Source organism: Vipera ursinii (assembly GCF_947247035.1).
Source record: "Vipera ursinii genome assembly, chromosome: 2".
Taxonomy (NCBI): Eukaryota; Metazoa; Chordata; class Lepidosauria; order Squamata; family Viperidae; genus Vipera; species Vipera ursinii.
Genome location: NC_139513.1, coordinates 64,497,394 through 64,521,108, shown reverse-complemented (window position 1 = coordinate 64,521,108; position 23,715 = coordinate 64,497,394). Strand labels below are relative to the sequence as shown.

Here is a 23,715-nt window from a genome sequence, read left to right as displayed (position 1 = left end):
GACAATACAAGGCTATCGTGGTATTTTTAATCAACATTCACATTTATTTTGCCTTCATATATGGATTTTAATCAGATAGATAACAATAAATATTTAACTATATAGTGTGTTTATAAAGGTATAAGATGTTACAAACAAATTATAATATGATTGAAATATAGGTGTTTTTTGCCAGCAAATTACTTCTGTAATAAATTGGGATATTGATAAACATTGATGCACCAAAAAGATGGAACTTCACTTTGATAATCTTTATTTTCCTTTTCTAAATGCTAATATAACATTGTGATCTTGACTTGAAATACAGTATTAATTCATAAAAAGACTAAAATGTATATTCTGTATTCTCAAAGATTACATATAATGCACTACCATTCCTCAAGGATAAATAATCAGCTTATTTTATACTTAAAGGTAAAGGTAAAGGTTCCCCCGCACATGCATGCTAGTCGTTTCCGACTCTAGGGGCCGGTGCTCATCTCCGTTTCAAAGCCAAAGAGCCAGCGCTTGTCCGAGGACTTCTCTGTGGTCATGTGGCCAGCATGACTAGACGCCAAAGGTGCACGGAACACTGTTACCTTCCCACCGTAGTGGTCCCTATTTTTCTACTTGCATTTTTACATGCTTTCGAACTGCTAGGTTGGCAGAAGCTGGGACGAGTAACAGGCGCTCACTCTGTTACACAGCACTTGGGAGTCGACTCGCCAAACTGCCGACCTTCTGATCGACTATGAATTAAAAACTAAACATATCATCCTTTTGGGAACATTTCAGAAGACCAATGTAAGAGCTAACAGCAAAAGATATTTTAGAAAAATTAGATTACATAGTTTTATTCCTATTTTTCCCTTCTGTTGAAACATGTCTGATTCTTGGAGACTGCCTGAACAAGTTCCTGCAGTTTTCTTGGCAAGGTTTTTCAAAAATGGTTTGCCTCCTTCCAAGGGTTAAAAATGACTGGCCCAGTCTTACTCCTAGCTTTGTGCCTAAGTCAGGACTAGAACTTGTGGTCTCTGTGTTTCTAGCTTGATGCATTAACCACTACACCAAACTGGCTTTTACTTATAGAGATATTATATACAATATTGAATCATCTACCTTTAATTGATAACACGTGCCATAAATTATTGATTTTGAGTTAAATGAGAATGGTAGCAATAGATTATATTAACCATACTTGTGTTGTTTTAAGAGCTTGGCTAAATTAGCTAGTATTGGTTAGGTAGCATCTTGGGTTATAAAGATGATTTTTAATGTTTTGTTATTTCTATCCTAGCAGTTACCAAAAGGAGGGAAAAAACCCTTTCTTATTCCATAGTATTATCTTCATCAAAAGTAACTAGAAAATTTCCAGAAAATAGAATAATATATTATTTGATCTTTAATGTCATCTATTGTATTTGTCATCAACTGAACCAAATGTGGATCAATATTTCTTTATTTTCCACATATTCCCCAACATTTGAAAATAGAACATGTGATCATTCATTTCCACTAAATGAAAACCCTGTTATTATCACTCTACATGTACAGCTCATTATGATTCCTGTGTGGTGCTTACATAGGATATTTGAACAATTGAACCAAAATTTTAGTTTTCAGCAAAATTTTATTGCATGTAGCAGGAATATCACCAAATTTGCCATTTATAAAAAGGCAGTATTTTCATAAACATGTTATGTTTAAATAATCCCAACAAAGTTTATATATTTTGCAAGTGCACAATTTTTTTATTCATTTATTCTTTGAATGTGCAGTATGGTGAAAAATCAAAGAAAATGCATATTCCCTAAAAAATAATAAATATTTCCTTAATATTCATGTAAGTATGATTCAAACCCAGCACCTTCTGAAAGTATAGATAGTCCTCAAGTTATGACCACAACTGAGCTCAAAATTGTGTTGCTAAGTGAGAAATTTGTTAAGTAAGTTTTAACCCCTTTTCAACTTTTCTTGCCACACTTGTTAAGTGAACCACTACAGTTATTTAGTAACATAGTTGTTAAGTGAATCTGGCTTCCCCATTGACTTGGCTTGTAAGAAGGTTGCAAAAGAGGATCACATGACCCCAGGACACTGCAGCCGTCATAAATACTGGTATGAACCACTTGTCAAGCATCCCAATGTAAATCACATGACCACAGCGATGCTACAATGGTCATAAATGTGAAAAATTGACATAAGTTACATTTTTCAGTGCAGCTGTAACTTCAAATGATCACTAAATTGAACTGTTGTAAGTCGAGGACTACCTGTATTTGCAACTGAGCCCAATTTATCAATTTTAGAAATGTTTATTAAACCAATCTGCTAAGATTTTTATTTTTATTTATTAAAATTCTATGCCACCCACCTCACTGATACAACAACACAAGATAAAGTGGATGACACAGTTAGGGGCTCTGAATATAAAAAGTTGTTTAATTTAATTTAATTTAATTTAATAACATTTATATACCGCCCTTCTCCCTGAGGACTCAGGGCGGTTCACAGGGCAGAATCAAATAACCAATACAAACATTAAAAACAGATTAAACAGTTGCCCTAGTTAAAAACAATATGATACAACGCTAAAAACCCCCAGAAAAATTAAAAAACAAAAAATAAAACAACCCCAACACTCCCCCTCAGGCTAGGCCGGCTTGTACAAACAAAAATGTCTTGAGATCGCGGCGAAAGGAGCGAAGATCGGGCGCCATCCGGAGCTCTACCGGTAGCTGATTCCACAGCTCCGGAGCGCCCACAGAGAAGGATCTCCCCCTGGGGGCCACCAATCGACATTCTCTGATCGGTGGCACCCTGAGGAGGCCCTCTCTGTGGGAACGCACAGGGCGCAGGGAGCTTGATGCCGGCAGCAGATGTTCCCTGAGGTACTCCGGCCCCATGCCATGGAGTGCTTTGAATACCGTTACCAGTACCTTGAATCTCACCCGGAAGACAACTGGCAACCAATGCAGCTCACGGAGCAGAGGTGTAACGTGGGAGTATCGGGAGACTCCCAACACCACTCTCGCGGCTGCATTCTGTACCAGTTGGAGCTTCCGAGTGGTCCTCAAGGGCAGCCCCATGTAGAGAGCGTTGCAGTAGTCCAGACGAGAGGACACGAGCGCATGAGTGACCGTGCACAGATCATCCCGGCTAAGATAGGGCCGCAACTGACGCACCAGGCGAACCTGTGCAAAGGCCCCCCTAGTCACGGCTCCTATATGATCTTCCAAGGTGAGCCGTGAATCTAGGAGGACCCCCAAGTTGCGAGCCCTATCTACGGGGGGTAATAATTCACCCCCCATAGTTAGAGGTGGAATGTCCGAATAAACCCGGGATGAAGATATGCAAAGCCACTCAGTCTTGTCGGGGTTGAGCTGGAGTCTGTTCCTCCCCATCCAGACCCGAACCGCCTCCAGGCAACGGGACATCACGTCGAGGGCATCACTGGGGTGGTTTGGGGTCGAAAAGAAAAGTTGGGTATCATCAGCGTACTGATGATACCCAACTCCAAAGCCACGAATGATCTCACCCAGCGGCTTCATATAGATGTTGAACAGGAGAGGCGAGAGGACCGACCCCTGAGGAACTCCACAAATGAGAGACCTCGCGGTCGACCTCTGCCCCCCTGCCAACACCGACTGCGAACGTCCCAAGAGATAGGAGGAGAACCACCGTAAAACTGTGCCTCCCACTCCCAATCCCCTGAGACGCCGCAGCAAGATACCATGGTCGATGGTATCGAAAGCCGCCGAGAGGTCTAATAGGACTAGGACAGAGGAATGCCCCTTGTCCCGAGCCCTCCAGAGATCATTCACCAGCGCGACCAATGCCGTCTCCGTGCTGTGCCCGGGCCTGAAACCCGATTGGTACGGGTCTAGATAATCCGCTTCATCCAGGACCAGAGGGAGCTGATGCGCCACCACACTCTCAACAACCTTCGCAAGAAAGCGAAGGTTGGAGACAGGACGAAAGTTATTCAATACAGCAGGGTCCAGGGCAGGCTTCTTGAGGAGAGGCCTCACCACCGCCTCCTTCAAGACGGCGGGGAAGATACCCTCACTCAAAGAAGCCGATATAACTGCCTGGAACCAGCTGCGTGTCCTCTCCCGGGCTGCATAAACCAGCCAGGAAGGGCACGGGTCCAATAAACATGTGGTGGTGCTCAGCCTCCCCATGATCCTGTCCACTTCCTCCGGAGTCACAGAATCAAACTCCTCCCAGATGATATCGACAAGACCACCCGTGTCCTGATCGTCAGACTCTGCCCAGTCAGAGTCCAGACCGGTCCGAATCTGAGCGATTTTGTCCGACAGATGTTGGTTAAACTCCTCGGCACGGCCCTGCAAGGGATCCTCCCTCACCTCCTGATTTAGGAGGGAGCGAGTCACCCTAAACAGGGCGGCCGGGCGATTATCTGCGGACGCGATAAGGGTGGCGAAGTGGTTAGACCTCGCCTCCCTTATCGCAGCGAGATAAGACCTAATGTAGGCTCTTAGTCGCAATCGGTCGGATTCGGATCGGCTGGACCTCCAACCGCTCTCTAGGCCCCGTCTCCGACGCTTCATCTCCCGAAGCTCCGCAGAGAACCATGGAGCTCGACGGGATCTGCACCGGGTCAGGGGCCGCAGGGGTACAACTCGATCAAGAGCCTCAGTGGCCGTCCTTTCCCAGGCTTCCACTAAGGCATCTGCCGAGCTGTGAGCAAGGGAGGCAGGTGGGGACCCCAGAGCTGTCTGGAACCTCTGGGGATCCATTAAGCGTCTGGGGCGGTACCATTTAATTGGTTCCAAACACCCACGGCGGGGGGTGGCAAAACGGAAGACCAGTCGCAGGAGATGATGATCGGTTGAAACTCCTCTTCAACATCTTTGAGAATAAGGCATTAAATTTGCCAGTATTGTCACCCACCACCTGAGGTGAAAATTGTGTTAGAAAAATATAACATCAAATCATCTATTTGCAGAGATTCTCATAGCCAACAGTTGAAAGTTTTGGAATTGCAGTATCATTCCACCACTTTGTATAACCCCCAAGAGATCTTTCTGTGGTTAACAAAGATTGAGTTAAGAGGCTGCAACAGGCGAAACCTCAGAGAATAAACTAGATCAGGGATTCACAGTAGAACGCTTGTTTCATCATCTACATCAGGGTGTCCCAGTGGGGCAATTCTGGGAATTAAAGTCGGTAAGTCTTAAAGTTTCCAAGGTTGGACACCTCTGGTCTATATCCAATGTCAAATTATCAGGTGAGTCTCCACAGAAGCAAAAACAATATAAGTCAAAGAAATATGTTTGGTACAGATTTAAAAACTTAATTTAAAACATGATTCTCATACATTTTAGCAGAATTACATCTAACCCATTATCTATTGTGTTTCCCCGAAAATACGATCTGGTCTTATTTTATTTATTTTTTTTACCTCCAAAAGAGGCACCAGGTCTTATTTTCAGGGGATGTCTTTTCCATGGTTTCACCTTGCAGCGGCAGCACTGACAGCCCAGCCAAGCCAGCCCAATTCCTCTGCGGCTGCTTGCCACCAATCACATGCATCACCCCCGGTCTCCATTTCGCCGTCAGTGCCTTCAGGAAATGCCTCTGCAGCTGAGAATGGATCTCCAGATTGACATGTGTGACACTCCCAGCCTCCAATTCACCGTCAGAGGTCTTCAAGAAAGGCCTTTGCAGCCAAGAACTGAGCTCTGGATTGACTTGTGTATCGCCCCCAGCCTCCATTTAATTGTCAGGGACCTTCAGGAAATTCCTCTCCAGATGAGAATGGAACTCCAGATTGATGTGAGTGGTGCCCCCCAGCCTCCAATTTGCCAGAGGGTGCTGCACGTCAATCCGGAGTTCAGTTCTCAGCTACAGAGGCCTTTCCTGAAGGCCTTTGATGGAGAATTGGAGGCTGCGGGGTGCTGCGCTCATCAATCCAGAGCTCCATTCTCAGCTGCAAAGGTATTTCCTGAAGGCCCCTGATGATGAAATGGAGGCCGGGGGCGACACATGCATGTGAGTGGTGGCAAGTGGGCCAGCGAGGCAGGTGTCAGGGCATGGGAGGCCTGGCTGTAATGATAAGAGGGTGCAGGGGCCATGGGGTAGGTCCACCCCACCCCTGCCCTAGCTTGATTTTTAGGGTTTATAAACTAGGGTTTATTTTGGGGGTAAGGCTTATATTAGGCCCACCCCAAAAAATCAATCTAGGGCTTATTTTCGGGGAACATTGCTTAGCATCTTGGCTATAAATGTGTAACTAATGAATCGAGTGAATCTAATAATAGTGGAAGCCCTTTCACCACTCACTGTATCTTTTGAAATGTGTGGTTTTTAACTGGTGGTAAATTAAAAGTGAATACCCAAATATTTGAAAGCTTTGTGCTTTATAATGGAATAGTATGAACAGCCTAGTCACTGCGAATCAGCACAGCTTTTCAGGGATCTCCTTTAAACAATGAGTGTATAAACAAAGCAAAGCCAAAAGATGGAATGAGATCATTGTGAGAATGCAACTGCAATTGTTTTTCTTACTCCAACCAACAATTAAGGTGTTGTTATCACTTTAAGCCCCACATGGCACAGGACTGGGTTATTTCCAGTGACATTACCCAATCCCATTCAATATTTTGGGTAGGTACATTTTGGGTCCCTTCCCTGAAACAATGCTTTTTCCATGTCCTGTGAAATGATCCGCCCACTTCTCTTCCGATGTTCCTGCTGACCTTCAGAAAGGTTTTACTAACCTGAATATTTCCTTAGATGCTGGGGCTGGAATAATTGTTCCTATCGAAAAGCAGGTATGAACATGGTTGTCTGAGTTTTCATTCAATCTTTCTCTTATTTTCTTGGCTGTTGTAAGTCACCCAAAGCAGCAGTGTACAACCCAGGCAGCCAAATACATATTTTAAATAAACAAATAAAGAAAACTGCTTATAAACTGCCTCAATCCATGCACTAATAGTGACTAAAATGTAAAATTAAGCTTAGTCTGACTGAAGTGTTGCTTATTAACTCATTCCTTCGAAAACATGCCAGATGTGGACATTCTCAAAGTAACAGGCCCTAACAGCGCATCAATTTTAATAGATTTTTTTCCAGTTAGGTACTGTTGACTCCACATCTCCGAAATGTGAGAAGAAAATATTAGGAGGAAAGGAAGTATAGCTTGCAATATGGAGGGTGGGAATTTTCCTTCACTGAATACTGGCTTTGAATATATGTTTGTTTCCATTTTTCCAGACTTCATATTTGAGTGAAAATATAACATAAAAAATAGAGATTATATTCAATAACCCCTGAACTATAAGACAGCACAGATGGCAGAACTCAAAGTCTTCATGTGCATTAATATTCAAAACCAGGAAAAGACCCCAAAGATTGCGTAAACATAATGTGAACTGATTCCAGTTTTGCATTTAACAACATTCTCTCAGTCAGCACAGTGAATGGAGAGAACACAAAAGAGCACAAATTGTAAACCAACAGATGTGCTATTATACAAAGCATTCAGTTCCAACTGAGATGGTGTTCCAGAGCAAACAGCTGGTTTCTGAACTCTGACTTTTGTACAGCAATAAGTTGTGTATAACTAAAAGCCTTCAGGATAGCTGTTGTTTTAAAAAGCTCTCTAAAGTTAAGAAATAAAAAAATCTAAGCTGATATTTTTAGCAGAACTGTCAAAAAGAAGAATGTAACAAAAATCAGTAAATCTGTGCACATCCAGTTCTTATTAATCCTCACTGCCTATGTATAAAACAGTGAATGTTCTTGAAACAATGTTTTATTTAAAAGATTTTCACTGAAATCCTTTATAATGCAAACCTGCTTCTCCTAAACATTATATGTTCAATGAGTATTTTTCATTTTTTTCAGTATTTTTCACTGTTTTTTGTATTTTTCACTGTTTTCTGTAATGATCTATTAAGATTGGAATGCTGGCCAGTCTTCCAAAAATAAAAGTAATTAACTCTAACACTGCTGAAGAAAGACCTCAAGAAGGTGAATGGAAAACAGTGTCCACCAACTCACATTTTAAAGCTTATGCTGCAAACTTAAAAGTTTTGCAACATTTTCCCTACACACACAAAAAATTGAATACTTAGGCTTTATCTGAAAGGGAAGTCACTTTCTTTGTTTTTCATTAAATGCTAGACTAAATGAAAAGCATATGACCTTGCTGGAGTCTTTATTGCATGAAGCTGCAGCCGATCTAGGAAATGCTTTCAACTATGAGCAACTAGATTAACATATTTTAAACTGGACTCATTCCATTTTGTAGCAGAGCAAAACTGATTCATCATGTCACATTTTGCACATAAGTCTGCATGCTAATACAACTCTTTTTACCCTACAGGCAGTACATCTAAAGTCTATCCATCTTTGAAAGTGCATGATTTCAGTTTCTTGAAAATAAACCATAACTTTTCTCTGGCCATTTGGAATTAATGCACAGAAAACTGTATTGAAAACAGACACACAAGAGGACTTATTCAGCAAAACGGTAGGTGTTGCTTTCCAATAAATCATCTTAATGTACACCACATGGTTACAAGTTACTGTAAAAATATTTTGACTATATAATACATTATCTAGAAACTATAATCAGTATGGCTTTCTTGAATTGTATGCATGTGTGCTTTATGTTTAAAATATGCTTTTATTCATCTTATGCCCATTTCAATTCCTATTTTTCTGAAAAGCATAGATCCTTAAGACAATACAAACTATTGCTTTCACTCCAGGGATGGGCTTAGCTTGGCTCCACTTTTTAACCATTTCTTCACTCTGTGTATCAGAACTCAAAATATGGGGTTTCAATTACTTCTACTTAGCATGCAAAATCAGAAGTTATAAGAATCGGAAATAATATCAAGTGTGTGTATGTTGTTATGCTGTATAGCACCAACATTTAAATCATAGAAGGATTTAAATAAAGAATACTAAGAGTTAAGTCATCTTTCCCTGTTCCCTGAGCATTAGAAAATTGCTGCCAGCTACTCTTCTAGGGCTTTAAATATTGTTCTGACAGATTGCTTTCCTTGTTTCCAGTTACAAGAATCCCTTCTCCTTGGTTCTTTCAGCAAAACTCAAGTCTGAGCTCCTGAAATGAAGACTTCACAGAAATTTTATCTCTTCTGTTTTTTTATGCCCTTGGTGAAGTTAGCACCACCTAATCAACAATACTCAACCGTATTTCATGAAACATTACAGCAAGGTCATGAAGATGCATTATTTCAGGAAAATTATGAAGACTATCCACAGGACGGGGTAAAAAATAAGGTAGTTTACAAGTTCTGTATTCCTTTTTTCCACTCTGCCTGTGTAGAAGTTAGTCTTGCATGCATGTTTCATGGGTAAATATAGCAGCCAATAAAGGGGGGGGGGAAGCAAGGAGATACAAATAATAATAACATAATACCTATATATTATTGTTTTATTTTGTATGCTTTATTCCTTTATCCTTACCTAATCCAAATATCTGTGCTTATAGAAATATATAACATGGCCATGAACTCAGCTTAAATTTGCCTCAAACTATAATTATTGCTTTGTTCCTAATATACACAATAATGTTATGTATCACTGCAAGGAATTCTCAGGGTTCTCTTATACACCAAGCATTCAGATTATTCTCCTGAGAGTCATAATTGAGGGGACCTGCTGCTATTAATTAACTTTTTGGCCTGAGAAAGTCATGAACTAATTCCCCAACCGCATATAGGAAATATATTTAATAATGAAGTACTTCATGTGAGGCAAATTAAAATAAATGCATATTAGGTGTATTATATAAATAACACCCTGTTGCAATGTGATCTTTATTTATTGAGACTGAGAGAATATAATGCAAGCTGCATTAACTCAGTTGCCTTTGAGTAAGAATGAATAGAATAATTAACACTGAACTAACCACACAATAGTCTAATCTTAATCAAAAGAATTATGTTATCTACCCATTCACAGTATATGTAGGTAGAAATTTTGAGTTTATTGAGCCAATATTGATGTTTAGTCAATACCAAGAATAGACTTAGAATTTATAATGTGTTGAGAGAATATGTTCAACGGAAACACTTAAAAATTTAAAACATATATTCTTTCAAGGGAAAGCAATTTAATGATTAATATATCCAAATTGCTTTTCATTCCTTGAGAATACCTTCAGAATAAATATTTGCTATCATCTAAAAAAAGTAAAAACTCTAATAAATCATTGACCTAGCAACCCCTGATTTGAGGGATTGCCTGCAAATCAGTATTGACTCCTGGTGAGTACCTGAATTACTCTCTACAGGTAAGATTTTCAGAAGTGGTTTGCCATTGCCTCCTTTCTAGGGCTGAGAATGTGTGCCTGGCCTAAGGTAACCCAGCTGACTTTATGTCTAAAGCACACAGTCTCTTTATTTCTAGACTGGTACCTTAAACACTACACCAAACTGGCTCTGTTACAACTATACTTACTCTCAACTATAAGAACATGTATCTTGTGCTTTCACACAATGCCTGCCATGATAAACATCCCAACAACCAAAATCCATTTTGGAAAACCTATGAGGTTGTTTCTTGCCATTCCCAGCTTATCTTTAGTTCTTTTGTGAAACAGGGCCACATTTTCAAACCAAGCACTACATTGAGGTCACCCACCCTTTTTATTTTCTAAGGATGTTCAGGAAGTCCATAGGCGAGACCAAACATAAAAATGAAGCTAATGACTAATAAGCAAAATAGCTTTTATATTTAATGAACAAAAATAACTATCTGAACTTTCTGAATTCACCATTTTTTAAAATCAGAATGCTCCCGAGAAACCCTTGAACAAAACTGGGACACAGTAAAGGTTTAGTGGACTTTGAATTTAATGGACAAAAGTTTTGACCAAATTCAGACAATGATAGACTGTACTTCAGACAATAGACAATATCTAATTAGTGTATCAGTACACACTATAGTTTCCTCACAAGAGAAATTCACTGTTGAAAAGGGCATAGGACTTGAGAACCTACAGCACAATATTCATTTTTTTCCTGATTTTTTTCCTTAATAATATAAAGCAAAGCATTTATTTTCCATGCCTGGAAAATAACTTAGGCATTATAATTGCATCCCCCTTTGATAAGCAATAGGAAAAGATATTGAACAAACTTGAATACAGTATGTGTTTAAGCACAATCATGCTGACTAGCTTTATGTCTCACTTAGGCCAATGAACTGATGGGCAGTTTGACCAAAGCTTTAGCTGTATCTGGGATAGGCAAGTCACAAGCGTCTTGGATTGGATCGTTCATTTGTGGCCTCTCATTATGTGTCAATTTTATAGAGAACTTTGGTTTTCCAAGGAGATCTGAGCTATGAAATATCATAAGACTTTCCTCAAATGCAAGTAAAAGCCCCTATTAAGTATTATGTAATGGTGATAAAGGCAGCAAAAGATACTTATTTTTCCCTTTCTGTCATGTCTGCAGATAACCATCTGGCAACCCTGTTTAAGGTGATTCATTCAGTATTGGGAAGGAATGAGCTTCAGGACTGACTGCAGGGCTGCAATGTGGAATACTCTAGCTACCTAAGGGATAAAAACACTTGGATTCATTCAGAATTGGATTCCAACTGGATAAGACCTGTTAAAATGCATTTGGCAGTCTGGTGGAGTTAGATGGGATGGCTTTGAGCCCATAAGTTGTTGAGTATGGTGAACCCAATCATTTATCCCTCCTGGCATGTGAAAGTGCTTGGGAGGTGACTTGTGATGGTTCAATGTGATGACGCAATCCTCCTTGAGGAAGAGATTTTCCTGCCAGACTTGAATAGGCCATATTTAATTTAATTTAATTTATTAATATTTCTATACTGCCCTTCTCCCGAAGGACTCAGGGCGGTGAACAGGGCAAGAATAAAAGACAGAATTACAAAAGTTAAAAAATAATTAAATACATGCCCACTAAAAACAATTAATACATAGTAAAAACCCCAATAAAATACAATAAAAAACCCACCAATCCCCCATCAGGCCAGGCCGGCTTGTTCGAACAAATATGTTTTTAGATCGCGGCGAAAGGAGTGAAGATCAGGCGCCATCCGGAGCTCAACCGGTAACTGATTCCATAGTACCGGGGCGCCCACAGAGAAAGATCTCCCCCTGGGGTCCACCAGTCGACATTCTCTGACCGGTGGCACCCTGAGGAGGCCCTCTCTGTGGGAACGCAGAGGGCGGAGGGAAGTTGATGCCGGCAGCAGGTGTACCCTAAGGTACTCCGGACCCCTGCCATGTAGGGCTTTGAACACCATTACTAGTACCTTGAATCTCACCCGGAAGACAACTGGTAACCATATGCAATCCATACTTAAGAAATCATAAATGGATCCAACAGTTCTGGACAAACTTTTGTCTAGACTCCTGCCTTTCCTTTTTAGCGGTTGGGTTGAGACTCAGAAGGTTCTCAAGGAAACAGATTATTTGGATTCTTTTCATTTAGTTTACAGTCTGTCAAAGAACTTTGGCTGGTTAGGTGGGTCAGAAAAGCCTTCTGTGTTGTGTCTCCCACCCTTTGGAATTGGCTCCCATCCTTCTGACCTCCTGCAAGAGCCAGATGGCTTAGGGCCCCAGTGGGGGAATATCACACTGGAGGTGGTTGATCAATTCAAAGCCAATCCCACCTCCCAGCTCATCCAGCTCTTCTCTTCCCTCTCTTGTAACTATAATTTTACTTTGACTGTAGTTTCATTTTATCTCTGTTGCTTTTAATGGTGTATGGTAGAAGCTGTTCAAAGTTGGTGTGAAATGAGATGAGCAACTTGACACTGAGATGGATAGGATATAAATTTAATAAACAAGCAAATAGTACAGAAATAGCATTGATTGTGTTTGTGCATAACTACTGGGATGGAGGTGGTTTCATTTGCATATCTGAGGAGCAACCCTATCTAAGTCATTTATGAAAATGCTGATGAGCGCTGGACCCAGGACAGAATCCTGAGATACTCCACTGCATACTGTAACTCCTATTTAATTTTTAAAGCTCCAATTTAATTGATATACATACAGCTCCTAGCATTCTTTAAAAGATACTTCTTTTTCTAACTTTCTAGAGTGTAATTCTCATTTTTTCTTCCAAGTGCTATTGTCTTACACATATGTTTTAAATGCATTCCAGACTATTAGGCAACTGTGTATTTGAAAAAAAGAATATATCTGTTGTTGTTGACCAATGAACTGAGAATCATCTAATAATACTACTCCCAACTATTTGACCTATTTAAACTAGCAAGTATAATGAGATTATCTGAGTCTTGTAATGTGAATATTACCACAATATTGTGGAAAAAGATCAGATGGACATTCCTTTTTCTGCATTTTGTAAACAGCAACCCTCCCTTTGAGTGAAAGGGCCAAAAGATTAGAAATTTCAAAGAAGCCCTGCCTTAATGTGCTCACTGAAAAATGAGAGATAAAGTAGACATGTCCAATTTTCAAGATTCTAATCCTTTTTTCTTTGCAATAAACCTCACTCTCAGACTCTGTGAGAATCTTGCTTTCTTTAATGGTAGTATAAATTAAAAATCTAAAATTACTTTTTCAATTATAAAATTAAAAGACTTCTTGATTAAAATCAATAACCCAACAAATTTTGAATTTCCAATAGTTTTTCTATAATACTAATGATATAATATTATAATACACAATATATAGCAGTATACAAATGAAAAATTATTTTGGTAACTAAGGATTGCTCCATCCTTTATATTACATAAACATACATAATTCAGATAAATGCTCTTTAAACCATCATAGCATATTATGGTATGATCCTACTAAGTATTTTTAAATAATTGCTATAGATTAACTCTCAACTCCATGGTTGACATCTTTTATCTTGCAAAACAGACTCCAATCTACTTGGAAACAGAAAATTAGAGATAAAGTTTAGAAATTATATTTTGCGCTAGAAGCACGTTTGATACTGGCCCAACAGCAGGCTATGGCAGACCTTAAGCAAAAGATTCTTGATACAGGAGGATCTGGACAGACTCGAACACAGGGCGCTATCTAACAAAATGAAATTCAATGGTGAAAAAGTAAGGTTCTACATTTAGGCAGGAAAAATCAAATGCACAGGTATAGTATGGGTGGTACCTTGCTCAATAGTAGTAACTGTGAGAGGGATCTCAGAGTCCTAGTAGACAATCACTTCAATATGAGCCAGCAGTGTGCTGCAGCTGCCAAAAAAGCCAATACAGTACTAGGCTGCATTAACAGAGGGATAGAATCAAGATCAAGTGAAGTACTAATGCCACTTTACAATGCTTTGGTAAGGCCACACCTGGAATACTGCATCCAGTTTTGGTCACCACGATGTAAAAAAGATGTCGAGACTCTAGAAAGGGTACAGAGAAGAGCAACAAAGATGATTGGGGGACTGGAGGCTAAAACATATAGGGAACGGTTGCTGGAATTGGGTATGTGTAGTTTAACGAAGAGAAGGGTGAGGGGTGACATGATAGCAGTGTTCCAATATCTCAGGGGCTACCACAAAGAAGAGGGAGTCAAGCTATTCTCCAAAGCACCTGAAGGCAGGACAAGAAGCAACGGATGGAAACTGGTCAAGGAGAGAAGCAACCTAGAACTAAGGAGAAACTTCCAGACAGTTAGAACAATTAACCAGTGGAACAACCTGCCTCCAGAAGTGGTGAATGCTCCAACACTGGAAGTTTTTAAGAAGAGACTGGACAGCCTTTTGCCTGAAATGGTATAGGGTTTCCTGCCTGAGCAGGGGGTTGGACTAGATGACCTCCAAGGTCCCTTCCAACTTATTATTATTATTAGAATTGCAAGCTGAGCACAGCACAATGCCAGCTGTTTCCAGCTAGTCTGGTATCTTAACAAATTCACAGTTAACTGGTTTCTCAGGGCCTTCACACTGCTGTGCTTTGATACCCTACCATCAGGAAGACAAATTTCAGAAAAACCTCTGAGCAGAAAAGACTTCCTCTGGTTAGTTAGGAACAATGAATCACGCATTACTCAAATGGAACTTCTATAGAGAGACATCAGCTCTTAATGCCCAATTAGGCCACTCCACAGATATCTAGGTGAATTGTATGGGAAACTCTTTGGCACATAAGGACCCTTAAAAAACAAAAGCCATTGCTAAATTTACATTTGCAATTTGTAGAACCTGTGCTTCACTAATGATAAATAACTTTGGACTGATTACTGGTTATATTGGGTAGACTAGAATATTGTGTTAGAACATAAGAATGCTGTACTGTTCTGGTTTTATTGCATTTTTTCCTCTTATTTTACTTTATTTTTATTTTGATTGTTTGGTGGAACTGTAATAAATAAATAAACCATTAAAAGAGTTAAGTTTGCAATACAATTTTCTGCATTGTTTTTGACCTTTCAGCAAAAATTTAAGACAAGTATGTTTTTACTAACATGTAAAAAGGTCATTACTATTATAGTTGATATTATATTATCAGCTCTGATAATATATGCTATATATTGTATATCATGTTATATATTATATTTTATATATTTAAAAGGAAGACAACCCTTTCATCGTTTTCAATGAAAATGAAGTACAGCTGCAAAGAGATGATGAAAAAATTGCAGACGGAACAACAAATTATACAAGTAAGTTTTTCAAGTTTATAATAAAAAGAATAGTTTCCAAAGCCTGACAGTATTAGGGTTAGCAACATTATTAAATATGTCTATTGTATTAAACAAGTAACAACTTTTGGGTTAAGCAATAGGCAGCAATTAATGGATATTATAGAAATTCTATATAGGATTTTCAGATTTAGTGCAATAACATGGTTACAGGTGCCACAGAACTATATAATAGGACTTCCTAACACAAGCTCAAGTAGACATCCTCTTTCCTTTTGACAGTCAAGACGTTGAGTTCACGAAGCAACATTTGTGACATATGCAATCTGTATGTTGCTGCACTTCAATGACTAAGGAATTTCAATGTCAGATAAAAAGCAAATCATAGAAAACTTCAGCCGCTGATTTACGGATAAAGGAGGAAGATTACTGGTCAGAATGCAACCAAAATAAATTGTTCCATAAATGTTATGGGCCATAATCTACCATACTAATCCAGTCTGGTTTGGTAAACAAAGATATCTCATCTATCACATCACCTGTCACTTTCCCAGGCTAGGAGAGTAACAAATTTGTCATTACAGTATAATAGGATTACATCTAAAGACAGTGAATGATGTTTCCAGTAGCACAAAATGAATTTTCATTTTTTCACTGTCTTGCAATTTGCACATGTATGGAAATTCACTATGTAAAATTGCTCTAGAACAGGCATGTCAAACTGCTGGCCCATGGGCCGGATGCGTCATGATGAAACCGCGCGCACTCCATTGCCGACAATGGGGGAAAAGTCGCGATACGTTGTGCGATGTCACGAGTTTGACATGCCTGCTCTAGAATGTCCAACAGCCCAACTTAGTCCAAGAGGTTCCATCTTTGGTTATAGGAGGAGAGATGTTACCTCCCGTTGATAGAGCACGCAATCTAGGCGTCCTCCTGGATTCACGACTCAGTTTTGAAGATCATATTGGAGTCGTGGCTAGGGGGGCATTTGCCCAGATTCGCCTGGTATGCCAGTTACGCCCCTTTCTGGACCGAGATGCCCTACACACAGTCACCCACGCACTCATTACCTCCCGTATAGATTACTGCAATGGTCTCTACATGGGGCTGCCCTTAAAGACCACCCGGAGGCTTCAGCTGTTGCAGAATGCGGCTGCACGGGTAGTGATGGGGGCACCCCGATACTCCCATATTACACCCCTCCTGCGTGAGCTGCATTGGTTACCGGTTGCCCTCCGGGTGAGATTTAAGGTGCTGGTACTTACCTTTAAAGCCCTACATGGCTTAGGACCGGGATACTTGCAGGATCATCTGCTACCAGGAACGAATTCCCATCGCCCAGTACGCTCACACAGAGAAGGCCTCCTCAGGGTACCGTCGGCTAGACAATGTCGGCTGGCGACCCCCAGGGGGAGAGCCTTCTCTGTGGGAGCGCCAGCCCTGTGGAACCAGCTCCCCCATGAGCTTCGGATGGCCCAAGATCTCCAGTCCTTTCGCCGTGGCCTCAAAACACTCCTTTTCCACCTGGCTGACCTGGACTGACAGGGATTTTAATTATGTTTTTAATTTTTAACTCTAATTTTTAATTTTTTTTAATTTTAATTTATTGTACAGAGGCCTTTAATTTTAATTTTATCTTAACTTCTGTACTTATTATATGTTATTGTTGTTAGCCGCCCTGAGTCCTTCAGGAGATAGGGCGGCATATAAGTCCCAATAATAAATAAATAATAAGTAAATAAATAAACTTGGCTGATTTCTTTATGTCTATTGCTCACCATAAGCCCAACTTGGCTAATTTGCAAAGTTAAGCAGAGAGACCACTAGGAACAATTATTTGTCTATCTTAGATTGAACATTTCTAAAGAATCCTAGAAGAAAGCAATAGGAACTACGTGATTGCCAAGAAAACTACATGGACTGGATCTATCATAAAATGATGAGGAATTGAACTTACCTAGAGGGAATGTTTACCTTTTATTCCAAGCAATTTCTATATTTCCTCCGTACAGACTCCCCCCCCCCACAAAAGATAGAACTATCAGTAGCCATATGTAACCAACCCTTCCGAAGGATGTTTGAATAACATAGATTATGCAGAAAAGTGTGGAAGATAATTTTATTATAAACTGTTGAAACTTTTATCAGGCTTCTACTTAAACTGACACAAAATTCTACTTGCAGAATTGGCTACTTGTCTACTATGCGTTTGTTTAATTCGTTCAATTTATTGTGAAGAAATGGATATTGAAAGTATCCCTGTTCTGCCAAAGGAAACAGGTTACCTTTATGCACGATTCAACAAAATCAAGAAGGTGAAAGTATCTGATTTTGCTGAAATTCGTAAGTAAGCTGTAAAAATAAATTTTCTTGGAACTACTATAATCAATCATTGGAAACACACTTTGGTTAGCATTTAGTTATCTGTATTTTTGAGCCACTAGCTATTACAGAAAGCAATAACATTTTTTTCAGAGAAAATAAATTTTAGTGGTCAAATTAATTCACAAATCAAATTAAAGTTTGTTTTATATGATGGCTTCTGAATATTATACTTCAAAACACTCCAATCTTCTTCTGATTACATTCCTTTGGAGGTGATTGGTGGAGGGATGGTGCCAGGGGGAGGGGGTAAGAGGTCAATGGGAGCTCAGGGAATAGCATCCAGGATCAAATATGTCCATGATTTCTAAAATGACACTATTTCATTTTAGAAATATATTTTCTAAATGACCCTTGGTCATTAAGGAGAAAGAAGTAAGGTAAGGGGTGCTGTGTTGGTGGGGAAGAGAGCTCAGCGCAGGCCATGTGTGGGAGGGCCAGCACAGCCCATTCGCAAGCTGGGAGAGGCAGAGGGGGCTGGTTAGTGCAATATAGGCTGCATACAAATCAGGGAAGGCCCAGGATGAAAAGTAGGGAGTGACTTACTCAAGTGACTTGCAACTTTCCCTGCTGGCTTCCTCATTGCCTTTGCTTGTGAGAAGACGGCAGGGAAGGTTGCAAGTGGTGGTACTGCATTCCTTGCAGTATCATAATTGCAAGCTGGTTATCCAAATGCCCTGATCACAATCACATGCCTGTAGATGTGCTGCAAGGGCGAGAACTTTGAAGACAGCTCATATGTAAATTTTTGGGTACCACTTTGCAACTTCGAATAGTTGCTGAATAAATAAATGTAAGTTGAAGACTAACTGCATATGCCTTTAGAATTTAGGCAAAAGATTGAAGTTAGGTTGAAGATTGTATGTGGCCATTGCCACTTCTGATTTAAAAGAAACACAAGTTAAGCAGACCATATTTCCTATGTAAATCAGCACTGTTCAGTTACTGACAGCTGGAATAACTTGCTGTCCCTTCTCTATGATTCAAAGGATTTTTTTAAAAAAATTCACTAGTGAAATTCATAGCCCAAAGCTTGAACAGTCTTGTAAGATTTCTATTTCATGTGAACTAGCACCATCAATATAGGTACCTTTAAGAGGCAGAATCAATGCTTTTCACCTCTGTGCTCCCTGTGTTTCTAAATTTGGTGGTTAACTGCTGATAGAATTAAGAGACAAAGGAAAATTACAGAAAACAAGTCAAAAGTATTAATTCCGTATTTCCCCAATTGAAAAAAAAAGTTGGAAATACCCTCTCCTTCCAGTCATCAAGAATGACCACCAAGAGCCACAGAAGTGGAAAATAAAAATGACAATCTAGGAATGCAAAGAAAGTGTCAGTAAATTTATCCAAGTCTTACTGTTTGCATCCTGGAAGAGGACCTGGCCAATAGGCTTATATCAAATTGAGGGGAAGGATACAATATTATTTCAGCTCTCAATTGTTCTATAATTTTGTTTAAAAAATATTACTACTTTTCTAGAGAATGAATTATTTACAAAGAGTCGTGGTGTTTTGGCAAATTTTCAGTGCCTGTGTTGGAAAAGGCATCTATCTCTCAGGTAGAATCCAGAGAATTATCTTAACGACATGTGTAGAACTGGTTCTTTATTTAGTCAGTTCAGGACATTGTAGAGCATGCCTTTAAGCAGTTAACACCTGTAGAAAAGATATTATAATTGTAATGTTGTTTACTTTTAAGCCACCCTAAGAAGAATTGATTTGACTGGAAATGCAATTCAAGAGATTGAAGATGGAGCCTTTGCAAAGCTAATACTACTAGAAGAACTTTCATTAGCTGATAATCGGATAGCCAAACTACCAGTTTTGCCTCCCAAACTAATTTCACTAAATGTAGATAACAACAGAATTAAAAACAGAGGAATTAAAGCAAATGCGTTCAAGGTAAAATAATTGTTAAGTATAGTATAAGCACTACTAAGCACTACCAGTTTGAATAATTTCAAAAAGAGCTATTGTACTTATAAAATAACTATTATATAAGAAATATATTGGACTACTATGTTATCATAATTACCATTCTAAGATTTAAATTTCAAGCTTGCTTAATTTAATTGACTTGTGATGAAGAAAGTCTCTTTATGGATCACTACTCAGTGGGTTAGGACGCTGAGCTTGTCGATCAGAAGGTCGGCAGTTTGGCGGGTCGAATCCCGAGTGCCACGTAACAGAGTGAGCGCCTGTTACTCGTCCCAGCTTCTGCCAACCTAGCAGTTCGAAAGCACGTAAAAATGCAAGTAGAAAAATAGGGACCACTACGGTGGGAAGGTAACAGCGTTCCGTGCGCCTTTGGCGTCTAGTCATGCCGGCCACATGACCACGGAGACGTCCTCGGACAAGCGCTGGCTATTCGGCTTTGAAAAGGAGATGAGCACCGGCCCCTAGAGTCGGAAACGACTAGCACGCATGTGCGGGGGAACCTTTACCTTTTATCTTATAGCAGTGTCCATCCCGTGACTAGATAGCTAGAGAAAACATTTGTAAGAACAAAAGCACCATCCTCTACCTGCTTTTATGGAAGTAAATCCCACTGAGTTCAATAGACATTACTTTTCAGTAAGATAATGTACTGGTATACAATATTTTAACTTTACTTTAAGCCTTCAAACACTAGTGCAAAATGTATTACAGATGGAAATGTTGCATAGACATGAAGTAGGTTTGTAATAAATCCCAAAATATTATTAGCATTCTTGCATATTTTTTTTTATTTCAGGTACTGATTATAGTGCCTAGGTCATGGGATATGACTAAACAGTTTAGATGCTGAGTACCTTCCATCATCTTATATGAGCAAAGGAACAAAAAAGTTAGGGTTTTTTTATTCCTGAAGTTCTGATGAGATGATCATATCTCAAGATTCCACATCTCTTGAGAAACTAGTGTTTTTGTGAAATTTCAAGTTATTTTTTCATTTTAACATTCTTTTAAACTAATTTTGAGGTTTTGTGTATACATATAAGGATTTTGCCTGTCCTTTGCTGCAGATCCATATTTTAATGGAAAACCTATTACATTTGTAAAGTTTTCCACCCCTGAAATTATGTGCATCTGCCAATGACAACCGAACAAATATTTTACAAAACTTGTTTAAAGTCGTTATATATTTCATTCTGACTGAATTCAAATTGTTTGTATTCTAAACAGCAATCTAAATACAGCATCTTCACTTGCACTAGACAGAATTACATCTGGACTGAGTCTTTTTGTCAGTTAAAATTAATCCCAGATACTTTATTCTACATTGCAGATTAATTTTCAGTGCACACATAGAACTATACTACCCAAATGTATTTATCCTAAATACACAATATAGTCCAGAATTTTTTTTTACAAAATAGCAATGTTCCTGTCTTTCTTAAAAAGCAAAATAAAATAAGGAGGAAACTGATACCCAATGCCATTGCATGAACACAGTCATGTGGTCATGCTGGGATAAGGCCAGGATTTATTATTGTTAACTCTGGGCCTTTAATCTGGCTCTATAGTATCTTAATATATTTTTGTAAATATTCCAGAGCTTTTTTGGATTGTGTAGCAAATAACCTGGTAAAACAAATAAGTAAAGCAAATAAGAATGCAGATGTACTATACAACCTTTAGGCACTGGCTACGTGTCACTTCCATATTTATATAGGATCAAGCAGATTACTGTTTACCCAATTTAACTATTAAATAACATAGTACTATTTAGTTAAAAAAATTATCTTTCTCTTCTTTTCACAGAAGCTGACAAAATTGTCCTATCTCTACTTAGCGCACAACTCACTGGAGTCTGTTCCTCCTAATTTGCCAGAAAGTCTACGTATTCTGCATCTTCAGGTTTCTCAAACCTTTTTTTTTTACTGTTGCTCAAACATTACTACAAACTTAATGCTTCAGAGTACATTCCCAGTGTCTGAGAAAAGTGTGCATAAAATCACTCATTAATGTAGATTTGCAATGTGCTATAATTAAAAAATGTCAAGTATGCATATGACAGCACTTAGAAAATTATTATACTGATTAAACCTAACTGATGTTAATATGAGCACATTGTTGCACACTACTGTAGTAATTACAGTGTGTGGATGAAGAATGCTGGAGAAAGATACACAAACTTCATTTCAAATAACTGAAATGCCCTAAAAAGATATACTTAGAATTATTTTTTTAAAAAAACTTATTTACTGTTTAACTGAGGAAGAATATTCCCGTGCCCATGTTAAGTACAGTGCTGATTTGGTTACTGAATCTTCTTGGAGCAAATGTACATGTTCTGTAATATTAGAGAAATATTAATAGTAACTGAACAAAAGAAAAAAAATGAAATTTCAAAGGGGATGCTTGGACTTTTCAAACTCATTGCTTTGATTTACAGTTCAACAACATTACCAGCATCACAGATGAAACTTTCTGCAAAGGAAACAATCAGACCCGTTATGTTCGTCAGCGCATGGATCAGATCAGAATGGAAGGCAATCCAGTCATCTTGGGGAAGTACCCCAATGCTTTTATTTGCTTGAAGACTTTGCCTGTAGGCCAATATTTTTAGTTGCTAACTAAACTGAAACACGTAAAAATTAGATTAAATTACTGTTATATCACTGTTATAGCCTCTCACATATATTCAGAACTGTTAGTGGTAACGATGTATTTAGATCTTCCCTAATGTGGTGGTATTGCACCTTCTGATTTAAAACGTTTGAGAGTTTTTCTACTTTTAGATAATAGACTCAAGTATAAAACCAGGAAAAGGCACTGACTCCTTTTGAGTAATCAAATTACAAAATTTGTTTGTTTTCACTATTGTTCATTCTGTATGCCTACCTTATTCTGTACACCACCCCGAGTCCCTGGGGAGAAGGGCGGTTTATAAAAACAAACAAACAAACAAATAAATAAATAAATAAATAAATAAATAAAATGAATTAAAATTGATTTTAAAACATTACCGTTATGAAGCTATGAATGCATAATAAACTTGAAGGAATGCATTCTTTTAGGGGAAAACATAATTTGATTTAATGAAGGAAGTATTGTAAACAGGCTGTACAATACTTTGGACTTAAAGAGGAAAAAAAATCCTTCAGAACACATATAGGAGCTCTTGCAATGCCTTAAATCCGTTTTTCTCAGGACCATGCTGTACCTCTGGAGGGCACCCATGTGTTCCTGGGAAAAGACTTAGCTCATTTAATAAGTTGCTGGTAGGTGGTACATAAGCATCCTGCACAGTCCAAACTATCCTTTCCCCTTGAAAGGCAAGGGCTGCACTTAATGAAAAATATAGTGAATATGGGGTAACAGATAAAGTAAACTTATAATGCTTTGCAAGCGGTTCTTAGGCAACTGTCCAAGTGCTAGAGTGTGACACAGCTGAGATTGCTAAAAGGTCAGACAAGGCTATGGGCTATGGGCAAGCACAGCTATTTATGCAAGAAAGAACCAATGTAATACATAGGAATATAGGCTGAAATTCAACATAGATTATTTAAACCGAACAGTTCGACTTCTGATGCTGATGAAATAGGATAATATCATTTAAAATAGATCAGCAATCTATTCTGATATTATTGGCAAGTGTTATTCATTAGCCTAGCAAAATAACAACAGCAAATGAAATCAAAAACTAAACATGCTGTTTCAGTCTGATCTCTGCACTACAAATTATAGAAAACTATTCAGTGTAGGAAAATGAAATGTGTTCCAGTTTAAATTTTATTAATATATTT

At 38.8% G+C, this 23,715-nt stretch overlaps 2 protein-coding genes across 2 annotated transcripts in view; one reads left to right on the top strand and one right to left on the bottom strand.

The window, feature by feature from the left end:
* CENPP (centromere protein P) overlaps nt 1–23,715 on the bottom strand; it is a 174,040-nt gene that overhangs the window by 133,333 nt on the left and 16,992 nt on the right. The gene's annotated exons all lie outside the window — the stretch shown is intronic.
* OGN (osteoglycin) lies at nt 8,274–22,767 on the top strand. The gene is made up of 7 exons (XM_083353887.1): nt 8,274–8,482; nt 9,031–9,261; nt 15,526–15,616; nt 17,783–17,941; nt 19,683–19,885; nt 21,728–21,823; nt 22,362–22,767. Exons 2-7 carry the CDS (start codon nt 9,088–9,090, stop codon nt 22,533–22,535), a joined length of 897 nt encoding a protein of 298 aa, XP_083210013.1. The 5' UTR covers nt 8,274–8,482; nt 9,031–9,087; the 3' UTR covers nt 22,536–22,767.